The sequence below is a fragment of the Monodelphis domestica genome, chromosome 3 (genome assembly GCF_027887165.1).
Source record: "Monodelphis domestica isolate mMonDom1 chromosome 3, mMonDom1.pri, whole genome shotgun sequence".
In the NCBI taxonomy this organism is placed as follows: Eukaryota; Metazoa; Chordata; class Mammalia; order Didelphimorphia; family Didelphidae; genus Monodelphis; species Monodelphis domestica.
The window spans coordinates 346,707,801-346,721,364 of NC_077229.1; the positions used below are offsets into that span (position 1 = coordinate 346,707,801).

Here is a 13,564-nt window from a genome sequence, read left to right on the forward strand (position 1 = left end):
TTTTCAGAGCATATCCAAAAAGTGGTCAGATTTACATCCTCTTTTGTGAAATCAAAGATGTTTAGTTGTCCTTGGAATGATTAGAATTTGGGAGACAAGACTGGTTCTGTCTATGATGCAGGTGGTTCTCACTCTATAACAAGTCCATTGGAATTAAAGAGTTTAGATTGCCTAGGAAGTCTTTGTAGAGGTGACGGAAGCTCACTAGGAAGCTTTATAACTGTCTTACCCCTAGGGATTTTACCCAGCTCTAGTTCCAAAGAACACCCCAGTGATGACCTACAAGTGAAGGCAGACCCTGTTCTTCCCAATAGGGTCTTTGGGAAACCACACCTTTTCTGGCAGTGTTGAATCAAAGCTCCAGTGACTTGATGAAAGTCATTAAGAGTTAATAGTGAAGGGGCAGCTATGTGGATCAGTGAATAGAGTGTCAGGCCTGGAGTCAGAAGGACCTGGGTTCAAATTTAGCCTCAGACACTTCCTAGCTACATGACTCTGGGCAAGTCACTTAAGCTCAATTGCCCAACCTTTACCATTCTTCTACCTTGGAATTTATACTTGTATCAATCCTGAAACAGAAGATAAAGTTAAAAAAAAAAGTTAATGGCATAGTTGGCTTAAATAGCTGTCAAGAGCTTCAGGGTCTCTAGAGGAATTTGTATTGACTTAAAAGTTTTCTTTGGTAATTCATTTATCTGATTGGTCTTGTACAATTTACAGAATCCTTTTTTGTATTGATTAGTTTTCATTGTGGCTACTCTTTTTTTTATCTGAAATTAGATCTACCAGAACTACAAGACTTTATATATAAAACTGATTGATACCTAATTACTGAGTTTTGAGTTCTGACTCTCAGTACTACATTTAACAAATGTCTTCTCCTGATCTCTGCTTAAAAATTTACTTTTATTCTTATCAATATTATATAATAAACTTCAAAAAGATGCCCAACATGTTTGTCACAGTCTTGTCTCTATTGTATCATGAAAAACTTATTTCATTAAGCAAACCTTGATTGTTTTTTCACCTCCTTATTCTACTTCAAAATAAATATATCTTGGGAAATATTAGCAGCTTTTAAAAATTATTCTGGATAGCACAACAAAGTTTCATACTCAAATGCAATTAAATTCATATTAAAAACTCTTATTAAGTGCCTATTATGTTTAAGTAATAACCAAGAGTTGAGAATAGAATAAAACTTTAATATCCCCTCCCTTCAAGGAATTTTGAGTGGAAGGGAGCAGGAGCAACAGGGGAATACAACAGGGGCACATATGTCAGTATAAAGCAATTTGTTGAGAAAGAGAACATTTACAAGCCTAGAGAGAGGAGGTCTCTAGGGTGCAGATCTACCTAGACATTTCCTAGCTGTGTGACCTTGGGCATGTCATGTAAACCCCACTGCCTAGCCCTTAAAGCAATTCTGCCTTGGAACCAGTATACATTATTGATTTCAAGAAGGATGGTATGGTTTTTTTTTTTTTTTTAAGAAAAGAAAATAGAAAGAGAACATTTAGCAATTGTGGGGAAGGGTAGAACCAGCAAGGACTTCCTTGTGTTAAGCTGTGATAGAAAAAGAGGCATTCTGTTAGGTGGAGGGGAGAAAAAGAGAACCTTCCACACAAGGGGAAGAGCTTGTGCAAAGACAGAGGTGAGACATAAAGGGAATGTTATGATTAGGGAACACCTAGTGGAAATAATTACTGAGCAGCTAGAGAGTATAAGTAGATAAAGTGCTATATTTGAGTCAGGAAGACCTGAGACCAAATCTAGCCTCCAACACTTACTATGTGACCCTGTGAAAGTCACGAACCCTGTTTGCTTCAGTTAATCATTTGTAAAATGAGTTGGAAAAAGAAATGGCAAACTACTCCAGTTTCTTTGTCATGAAAACTCAAATGACATCTTGAAGAGTTGGACATTACTGAAACAACTGAACTTTACTTTTGCTTAGGAGAAAGTTGGTTGTACAAGAACTTTACTTTCTTTTTTAATTTGTTATTTTTTAAAGTAATTGTCTTTATGAACACTGCTAGTAATAGCTGTGTAATCTTAGAAGCCACTTCTTGCATTTTTCTTTCCATTTACTGTTACATTATCAACTGTATTTGAGAAAAATCAGTGAGAGCTGTTTAAACATAGCTTTGTGTGATACCAGAGAAAGAGGAAACAAAAGAGAAAGAATCAGGGAACTAGTTTGCCAGTTTCCAGCACTGCCCATTTTGTTTGGTTTGCCTTGTTAATCTCTTTTTATTATTGGCATCCTTTCTCTTTCACGTCCTTTCAACCTGGAAGTTCTTGAGTGCACTGTATTATACATGAATAATTATCTTCTCGCTGGCATAATTCAAACATTTGCATTAGTGAATTCAATAGAGCAAGGACTTTTAATAGCCTTTTATTAGAAATGTAGTATGGTACTTTTTATCTTTTGTGCTGCATATAAGTAACTAATGAAGATTTTTTTTATCAGTGTAGTCAACATACTTTAAGCCATTTCAAATGAGTTTTCACTTCTTTGGCAACATTTGATTATTCCATTGTTTGCTGTACTGTGGTACATTGCAAAAATGAATTGTGACCTTAAAAAAATTTTATACAAGCAGAAATGGTGATTGTTTTGAACTATTTCACATAGATCTCAAAAGTGTATGGTCTCCTTTGTATTTTAACAGATTTTAATTCCTTTTGTTCTTGTGATGTGTGCTTTTGAAGCAATTCAAGTAACAACACAACTCTCATCAAAAAGGTAAGGTAATTGTTGCCAAACATTTTTGATCATTTTTACAGGGTGAGAGTAAACATTTGGGGGGATCTGCATGTCATTGATAGTACATTAATGCAAAGAACTTCAAATACAAAAATTCAAGATTTTCTTTCATTTTGTTCACTTTGTTAATAAAGAAAATAAGCTATTTGGATTCATTTGCAAATATGTGTTTTCTTAGTTTTGGTTTCATACATGTAGTAAAGAACTATACAGTATGTCACAATAATAAAATAATAAACAGTGATCTGGTCCCAAACATTTATTAGCAGCATACTCCTAGGAAAGTCACTTAACTTCTGTCTGCCTCAGTTTCTTCATTTGTAAAATGGGGATAACAATAGCAACCACCTCCCAGGGTTGTTAGGATAAAATGAGATATGTAAAGCACCTTGTAAACCTTAAAACACTATGTAAATACTGTCATCATCATCACTATTATTAAAAGAATAGTAAATTAGATAAGAAGGACTTTTATGACAAATATATTAGTAATACTGACAGAAATGATCATCTGAAAATCTAGGGTTAAATAAAAAAGAATATATACATATTTGTGTCTGTGTCTGTCAATGAACCTTGAAAGATTATCACATTGACATTCCTAATGATAAACCAAGTTTATAAAAGTCTATTAAAAAGATCAAATTATGTTTGTTATTTTCTGTGTAGGAAGTAGAAAGACATTGGTGCTACCATGTTAAATTTAATATGTACTTATTTTAAAATAAGTTTATATGTAACAGATTCTCTGTTTCAGGCACAATCTTCTTTTTCTGGCTTCTGTGTATGAGTATGCTCTTGTTTGTTGATCATTTTCTAATTCATAATAATTTTCTTAAAACGAAAGAAATATACATTCTAGAAAGATCTCAATTCACATGATACAAATCAAAGCTTAAAATTTGACTCTTAAAAAAATAAACCCTTGGTTATCTGGAAATTTAATCTTCTGGATTGACTAATACTATAGGTTCTAGAGTTCTGAGATTTTAAAGAACTCCTTTCATTTGACTCATTATTTAAGTAGATATTAAATAAAATCAACTGAAAGAGCTATATTAGCATTATTTCATTTTTCATACCTTGAAATTTATTTTTTTATCCATAAATAATCTACATAACCTCTCAGACTTCATTTCCATGTATTTGACAAATAGGGTTGGAAGCATTCTTCCTAAGCTTTGGAAAATTTTTTTTGGAATAGTCAAGACTGGAGGAGAAACTGTCAACTGAGCTGTTTGTCTTCCACTAGCAAAATGGTTTCATTGGCACAAGATTGATCAGCCTTCTTGAAAGACACTTGAGAAAAATTGAAGCATCTTAATAGAACTTTGTTATTTTCAGATCAAAATCCTGCATACCCTAATCTGAAAGAGAAAAGTAATATTAGCATACATAAATTTACATGTTCTTCTTGATGAGGTTAAACTAGACCAGAGATCTGGATGTTGTTATTATGCATGTACTATAATTTTAAAAAATTGCTTTCCCTCATTATTTAAAAATATCAAGTCTTATTATCCAGCAAATCAAAGATATTGATATGTTTTGTAGGATATTTATATGTATTTAAAGTTGTATTTTTAATGAGTACTCAGGTCTTGTCCAAAGCAATGCCACTAGTCCTATTGACCAGTTACTTAAATGCAATAAAATACAAGGAAAGACATGATTTTTTCTCTTTATTAAGTTAGGCTAATGAGGTGGAATTTGAGTTAAAGTTGTAATAAAAAGAGGAAGGTGATTTATGTAATAAAAAGAAAGCTGATTAGAAGTGTAGTGGCCTTCTGAGGATACCCTCTCAACTAGAATTCACAGGTTGGATCCCCAGAGGATGACAACTCTGAGTTCAAGGTATGCTGTGGGTCTGCAGTTTTAGATATGTTCACCTTGTCTGTAGATAACCAATGGACACAATCAGCCCAAAGAAAAGTTTTTCACTAAAAAACGTAGTCGGGACAGTAACCACAAAACATTTCCCCTATAATTCTGGGCCCACTTTCCTATATATACTTATTGTGTCAGGGTAAAGAAGGGATGCACATGGAGTTCATGGGTAGAGGAGCATGCAGCATGGTTAGAGCCCATGCAGCCAAAACCTATATGTTAAAATTAATTGTTGTTGGACTCTGAATATTTATTTTGGGATTTAATTTCTAAATCCCAAAATAAATTAATAAAGTAAATGGAATTTATGGTAGTTTATTTATAATATTTACAATAGAAGGAAGATATTAAGGAATGAGAGAGAGATTCTGATACCAGTTAGAATTTCTAAGTCCCAGCCAAGGGAAGAGAGTCTTAAGAAGTTGGGCCTTTCCTGGAGGCTTCATGCCTCCAGAAAGGCGGGGTCACTAAGTCAGCTTTTCACTCACCAATGGAGACAGTCTTAAAAAAGTCTGGGTGTCTGCCTTCTGGTCGCTCCTCCAAGACAGGTCCTGAATCTCCGAACAAATGTCTGTCTTCCCTTCAGCTCCGAGTGACTGATCCTTCACTCCAAGCCCAGGTGACTTACATGAGGAATTTAAAACTCTTATGATGAGCATAAGATCATATTAGCTTTTTGACTATCAAATAGCTATTGGCTCATATTGGCTTTGCAGTCCACTAAAATGTCCAAATCTTTTCTAGGCAAACTACCTAGCTATATCTCTCCTATCTCATACTTGTGAAATTTGTTTTTTCTAATTAATTTGTTCATTGACTTAATTAAAATTCCCTATAATCTCCCTCCTCTCCTTCCCTCCTCCCTCCCCCCGCACTAGAGAAGGAATCATTTGACAAAAAGAAATGTGTACATGTAAACCATGTCTTTCATGTTTCTATTTATCAATTCTCTCTGGAGGTGGACATTACAAATCATTCTTCAAACATTAATTCTGTAGCTGTATATAATATTCCCTTGGTTTTACTCATTCACTTTTTATAATTTCATGTACGTTTTTCCATATCTTTTTGAAATTAACCTGTTCATCATTTCTTACTGAGCAGTAGTATTTCATCCTAATCATATGCCACAACTTGTTCAGCCATTTCCCACTGGATGGGCATCTCCTAAATTTCCAGTTCTCTACCACTACAAAGAGAGCTGCTAGTAATATTTTACAACATATAGGTTCTTTTCCTTTTTTCCTGATCACCTTAGGAAATAGACCCAACACTGGTATTGCTGTACCTAAGGGTATATTGCTCTCTGGGCATAATTCCAGTTTATTCTCCAGAATGGCTGGATCAGTTTACAGTTCCACCAACAGTGAATTTGATTTTTAATAGGATAAAACACTTGACATTTATCCCTTTGTAAAGCCAACTGCATCAATATTGATGTGTATTAATTTCTCCTGTAGTACATTAATTCATTATTTATTGTACAAAGATCTCATATTAAAGGACAGCCAGTTAAGTGAAAATTTACAGAGGATCTAAAAATTATGAATCTTAGCACCCTCTGCCCAATATCTCAAATTCTACCATCATCCTTGTGGAAGTGGAAGGGAACTGAATGAGACTGCAGACCATTTTTTTTGTTTCATTGTTGTCACACTAAAGGCATTTGTCATCCAATAACCAGTAAGTTCCTTTTTAATACTGTAATATTTATTGGGAAAGGAAATGGAGGATTGGAGAAATGGGGGGGTAATGGGAGGTTTGTATGGGGGTATGCAGGAGAGAGGGGAGAGAGGGAATATCACTCAGGGAAGCAAAGGAGGGAGATGCCCCCTGCTGAGAGGAAGCAGCAGGGGTCCGATAAGGACTGTTTGTCCTGGAATGACTGAACTGAAGTTCAGCTCCCTCTATGCCCAGAAAGATAGTCCACTTATCTGACTGTGAATTCAAATAATATAAAGTTTAATAACCAGTTGGGATTGGAGTTTGTTTGTTTTTTTTCAGCTTCAGAGTTAAGGCCAGGCTCCAGAGGCTGGCGGAGGGTTTATCCCACCCCTGTCTACTATATATCAGTCCTGCTTTGTCTAATTCAGAATCTTAGCCGTAGACAGAAAGCAAACAAGAACAGTTCTGACCTTCAGAAGTAATTGGGCCTAAATCTTCGGGCTGAACCAAGAAGAGGCTCACCACACCAGACTGGGCTGAACAAACTCCTCTCTCCTCCAACACCAGGAAGCAAGTCCCACCTGGCAAGAAGAAAGTGCTAGTCTCAACACCCAACTGCCACTCCCAGTTGCCCCTTCCCCCACCAACTGTTAGTCTAGTTTCCTTTCCACAATACCAATCCAAACTCTTCCTCAGCCAGCTGACAGACCATTGTGGGACCCTGATTGAAGTCTTTCCAGATGCTATACATAGCATTGCAGAACATTCTTTTGGCATTTGGGGACCCATATCATCAACACACCTTGATACCTTCATGGGGAATTGGAACAAGGCTTCTGTTGGGGCAGAAGTTTAATTACTTTAACATTGCAGACACAATGAGGAAAAAAATGAATTTTGTATATGTACCCTTGGGGCCAGGTGGAGAGGCCTTATGTAGGAAAAGGTACTTGACTTAAGTTTTTAAGACGTCTAGGTATTCTGTGAGGCAGAAGTGGGAAGTATTGTAAAAAATAGACTCGAATACAAGACTACAATCCCCACAAGCCTTTGCTCCACTTCCCCAAAATGCTTTGTAATCTCACGGGAATTCTGAGGTGGGCCGAGATCGAGGAAGGATTTAAGCTGGTGGCAAAGGTTTTTGGGCTCTCTTTTGGACTTCCATTTTGGAGCAAATGCATCTCTTCTGTGATGTGAGGTTATCTGGCCTAGGTCTCTGGCCTAGGCACATGTTTTTTCTTATTCTGTATTTTCTTTAATCTTTAACCTTTAATAAACCTCTAAAAAAATATAATACTCCTTGCAAAGAGAAACTAATTTCTGCCTCAGTCTCCCCATATTCCCTAATTTTAATCTTTACAGTATTCCATCCATACTGGGAAGTAGATTGCCACAAGTCAGACCACAGACAGGACCATTTGGCTGGACAATAGATTGTATAAAGTAGAATACTGAGTAATAAATTTGAAAATATTGACAAGAATAGGATTGGAAAATATTCTAAATAGAATACATGGGTCGAAGGAATATAGTTGGGGATGTAGACTCTGAATGAATATCCTAGTGTAAACAACAACATAGAAATAGGTTCTGATCAAGGGCACAAGTAATACCCAATGAAATTGCATGTTGGCTGTGGGAAGAGTGGGTGGAAGGGAGGGAGGGAGGGAAATAATGTGATTATTATAACTGAGGAATAATGTTCTAAATTGACTAAATAAACTTATTCAAATGGAAAAAAAAGAAAAAGAAAAAGAAGGAAGCCACGGGGGGAGGGAGGGGGAGAAAATATCTAAATAGCTAAAAAGGTCAGCCCATTTGTCTTTAATTGTATGTTTCTTGCATAGGGATTGCAGAAGGATAGTGAGTTGGACCTAAAATTGAATCTGAGATTGATTATAAGCCACTGGGAAATTTCACAGTGCTTTCATTCATCCCATACCACTCACTGCCTCAGAAACCCACCTCTTTAACACTCATAATCATCTTATGATGACATATGACTCTGAACCATTTATCAGAACAATCTCAAAAGAAGCAACGGTTTAAGTAAACCCAAAAGGCAATGGAAGCACATGATGGGTATACATACCCTTCAGGCTATTAGCAGCAGTGGCTTGGAGTGTCATAAGAGACATCATCCAGGGTATATGTAACTGGAAAAGGTGTTGAGTGGGATATGTATCAAGAAGGAGAAATAATGGATAGACAGCTCAGTTGCTAAGTTGACTTTCCATAGACAGTTAAATCTTGAGTAAATCTGACCCTTGAGTAGCTATTCTGTAGTAGAGAGTGGAAAGAGAACTACTCAGAAAGGACTGCAATCTCTACCCATACTGGTAAGATCACAGACTCAACTAAGTACGTCTGGATATGTGAAAGTTGATTTTTTGTGAAAGATATATGTGTGATGTGAAAGTATGTGAAAGATGATTTTTTTCCCCATCACAACTATCACTGAATCTCATTTTCTTTTTTGGAGGAAATTTTCTGTGCATCTTATATGTGGCTTTTATGTGCTGTGTTTCTTATCTGTATGTGTCAAAATTCATTTAAACTCGTCAGTTAAAATGGAGTAGAACTCCTTCTATGACACCGATATTGAGCAGACAAGATTCATATCCTTTGTCTAAGCTTGTTACTCTTTCAGGCTTGATTTGACCAGTGAAATGGCTGACTCTATGTAATAATGAAACATGTTCGACTAAGATTTTACTTTAGTTTATAATTCTAGTGATACCTATGGCTTCAGAAGCAATTTTTCATGGTTGCACATTACAGATTATGTTCCTGCAGTGCCACTGGAGTCAGTATTGAGAATTTTTAATAAAAATTTCCCAAGCCAATCCATCACTCTTGAGTTAGTCACCAGGTCATAAAGTATAATGAACTCTCTTGAAAGGAGCATTTTCCAAGGCAAAAAAAAGTTAAGAGAACGTTAGATTGTTTTATCACTTGGATTCTTGATCTGAATGAAACTTGATAAATGTGTATCTGTCATTGAATTACATATAACATTCATTTATTCTGTTACAGCCTTTTCCTCATTGTCCTTGTTATTTCAGACATCATGGCACTGGTAAGGAACTATTGGATATTCAGGATGGATTAAATTTTAAAACTGAGTGCTGAGTTAATTTAATCATAGGAAATATGAGTACATTTTAATGCATAAAATCTTTACATTGGTTTTAGTCTAATTTATCCATAAAAATTATTTTTTACTTCACTCATACAATGCATCTCACTAAAGTTGCCAAATCAGATTATTTGAGTTTTGTAATTTTTAAACTAATATTTCCTACTGTATAATACTGTATAAATAATAGTTTTTGACATGAAGTTAACTTTGAATACATGCAGTAAAAAAGTTGGGGGTTTTTCCTTATACTTTCTTCTCATTAAAAAAGATAAGAGAGGACAGATGGGTAGCTCAATGGATTGAGAGTCAGGCCTAAAGACAGAAGGTCCTAGGTTCAAATTTGACCTCAGACATTTCCTAGCTGTGTGACCATGGGCAAGTCACTTGACCCCCATTGCCTAGCCCTTACAACTCTTCTGCCTTGGAACCAATACACAGTATTGATTCCAAGACAGAAGGTAAGGGTTTAAAAAAAAAAGATAAGAAGTTAAACTCATGCAATAAGACCCTACAATTTATACAAACCAGATGTTCAATAAGTATTTATTATGAATAAATGTCAGAATCTCTGTAGTAGATGTGTCTTTATCAAGGATATTTATCCAGCTATTGTGTGTACATACATGTGTGTACATGTGCATATAGACACATAAAGACACATTTTTAGAGGGCTGTTGATGTTAAGTCATTTGGATCAGAAAAATATTATTGTGTGTTAGAAATTATTTCAATTCTAGTCACCACTACCATGACTAAAAAACATTTTCATAATAGTATTTAGTTTTATATAAGATTTATGTTCCATACTACATATCTAGTACTTTTGTAGAAAATATACTTGAAATGTATTTAGAAATTGTCTGTTCTTTGGCTATTTTCATTTGTTTAAAAGAAAGGATAGGTAAAATTCAGTTTACAAGCTAAATGAATGAATAAACTGAGCAATGAAAGGGAATTTCTATTTTCATTTAATGGTATTTTTCCCAGAAAAGAAATATTACTATATTTGCCTAAGAAAGCAATCTGCAAATTTATATTTATTTTTCTAAGGGAATACAATGGCATTGCTTTCTTAAAGTCCTGATCGCATCAAGCATGACACTTAGAAGAATGATTCTTCAGTTCACCCCAAATTTACCAACCCACATGTGCAAACCATGCAGGGATAAAAGTATAAAAAGAGTCCCTGCCCTCAAGTGGTCTAATTTTTATATCCTCCCACTTGATAGAAGAATTAAAGTAAAATACTCTAAATGACAGCCTTTTCAGAAATACTTTTGATGAAGACTAATAATAATAAATAAATACTTCTGTTTCATATTTTTCAATAAAATAATGAAATCTAAGTTGTCAAATTTCCTTAATTCTGCTTTATATCATTTTACGGATTTCTGTGAAAATTTTGAGACTCCATGAAGCAATGTCATTTCAAATACTGATGAGCATTTAAATTAGTTTTTATTTAGACAGCAATCTTATGTTGCCCTTTCCAGACAAGCAATCCTCTAATTTGATCTGTCATTGCTAGGAAATGGAGAGCTCATGTCTACAAGTAGGGAGGGATGTTGCCCTTGCTTTATTCTGGAAAGATAAAACAACACTAAAACTTTGCTTTTAGCCTATTTCTTTGTGCTTCATTAAAACAAGTAATTTTTTTGTTTTCTCTTTTTTAATAGCATTTCTTCTTTTTGGTCAGAGATTATGGGAGCTGGCTTGATATTGGAACAAGGTATGGTATATACTCCAATGGCTCTATGTTCTTATCAATGTGAATATCCCCTTCAACAATCCAGATCTCAGCCCATCTGTGTCTGCCGATCCTGTGCACTCCTTATCCAGGTCATGCCATCAGTTGGCAGGACCTTCTTCACAAATATCAAGAGGATGTCAGTGGAGTATGTAGGCTCTCTAGTAGTTATTCCTCATTCTCACTGCATGACCAGCCTCTCATTTGATCACACATTTCTCCAATGAAAGCCTTTGCAGCATTGTGCTGAATAAATATTTACATAAAATCATGCAGTGAAGGAATCTAGAGGACGCTGAGCATGTGGAGCACAGCTTTTTTGCAGGGTCTCTAGATAGTCATGGACACCCTGGTAAGAGCTGTGGATGGAGTGTGGTCCAGACCATTGGAAGAAATACCCACATTGATGAGATTACAGACATGCTGACGTGGTGCTGCAGCGCATTACCACTTTTGTTATATGGGCAGTAGTAGAAAGGAATGGGAGAGTTTACCTTGGAATCAGGGAAAGATAAGCACTATTTTCAGAGAACTTAAGGGATGTCTGTAAGCTGGCCAGCTTCAGATAAGGGTAGGATTAACATGAGGAAGCTGAAGAAGGTTTTTAGCTCAGTATAAAGCACTTCCTTGGAAACAAATGAACCAAACATGGAATGGATTGTTGCCTTGTCAGGGAGTAAGATCCTTTTGAGTATAAGTGTTGAAGCATAAATGTGATCACTACCTGTTAGGGATGTTCTAGAAGGAACTCTCAACAGTGTAAGAAATTAGAATGGAATCTCAGAGTTGGCACAGATCTTAGCAATCATGGAGTCCAATTCCCTTTAGAACACACAATGAATAAACTGCTTTTGTTTCAAATAATCTACTAATAGTCCCTCTACGTTTTTCCTTTTCTGTATGAATCCATTCCCAGATACGCATTCAAGTCCTCTTAAAATCAGTTCATGATAGGGGCAGCTAGGTAATATAGTAGAGAGAGCACTGGACTTGGAAAAAGGAAGATTGAACTTCATGAATTCAAATCTGGTCTCAGAAACTTACTAAGCTAAGTGACCCTGGGCAAGTCACGTAACCCTGTTAACCTCAAAAAGAACAATTAGTTTAAAGGGGCAGCTAGGTAGCACAGTGGATAAGAGCACCAAGCCTGGAATCGTGAGAACCTGGGTTCATCAGGCCTCAAGACACTTTCTAGCAGTGTGACCCTGGGCAAGTCACTTAACCCCAATTACCTAGCTTTTGTTGCTCTTCTGTTCTAGAATTGATATTAAGAGAGAAGCTAAGGGTTTTTAAAAAATAATAAAATAAATGCATTGATTCAATTCAATAAACATTAGGTACCTACTATATATCAGGCACTGGGCTATTCTCTGAGAGTACAAATACCAACAAAGTGGATAGCCCCTGCCCTCAAGGAGCTTACAGTGTAAAGAAAGACAATACACATAGAGAAGCCGAAGAGGGAATGGGGGGTGAGGGTGGCCTAGAGTTGCTGATGGAGAATAAAGTGACCAAGAAGGTCTGTAAAGGAAGACTGAGAAGAGTTTAGTGCTCTGTTCTCCAACCTCCAATCATAGGAGAGAGGCATCCAAGGGTGCCGAGTAGGTGTAGAGAATCCAAACCTGAACCATCACAAATGTATGAAGCCGCCTGTATGCTGAGCATATATAAAGATAATAATAATGCTAAGGGCTGGGGCAAGTACAAACTTCCTTCCCAGGCCAGCACAGACACTTGGCAGACCAGATTAAAACATCATTGGGAGATACTTAACAAAAGAATCAAACTACAATACAACACAGATAACTGAAGTCAATATGCAGCCATAGGGATCCTTATGTATGGATTAGTGACCCCATTTCTATCCAAGTTTGACACGTCTACTCTAGTCCAGATTTATGACACAAAGAGAACCCTCTACTTACAATAATAGAGGACAACTACAAATGAGTGCTGCAGCATTGAAGGAAAAAACAGCCATTACTGCCTCTCAAGGTCTCTTCCAACACTAAGATTCTATGATTATAATTTTGCTTTTAGTTTCTTTTTCCAGTCATTATTCATGCACGAAAGTTTCTTTGGCAAGCAGAGATGTTTCCAGGCATTGCAGAAAAGTAGTTGCTTCTATCATTAAACATGTTGGCAGAGTTCCCTTAATGTGGACCAAGTTTGTTTGAATTGACTACTGCAGTGATTTTCTCTTGTAGTGTGTTGTATTTTTCATTTCTCAGAACTTAGTTGTTCTGTATATGTCTGATTCACAGCATTAGAATTTGTCTTTTTGTCCTCATTGCTTCAGTCTTTCGTAAATATTCATAGAATAATAACCCATCCTAGACTTTTATCTATG

General features: G+C 36.0%; 1 protein-coding gene across 7 annotated transcripts in view; it reads left to right on the forward strand.

Moving 5' to 3' along the window:
• The window catches only part of PIGN (phosphatidylinositol glycan anchor biosynthesis class N), a 246,948-nt gene that overhangs the window by 219,553 nt on the left and 13,831 nt on the right, over positions 1-13,564 (forward strand). For 6 of the 7 annotated variants that reach the window (XM_056824243.1, XM_056824241.1, XM_007486856.3 and 3 more), the window contains 3 exons: positions 2,679-2,752; positions 9,362-9,404; positions 11,144-11,196. In XM_056824243.1, the coding sequence (XP_056680221.1) occupies positions 2,679-2,752; positions 9,362-9,404; positions 11,144-11,196 (170 nt within the window). Of the gene's footprint in view, positions 1-2,678; positions 2,753-3,930; positions 4,441-9,361; positions 9,405-11,143; positions 11,197-13,564 lie in introns of those variants that run through there. The other variant, XM_056824244.1, reaches the window with a different exon arrangement.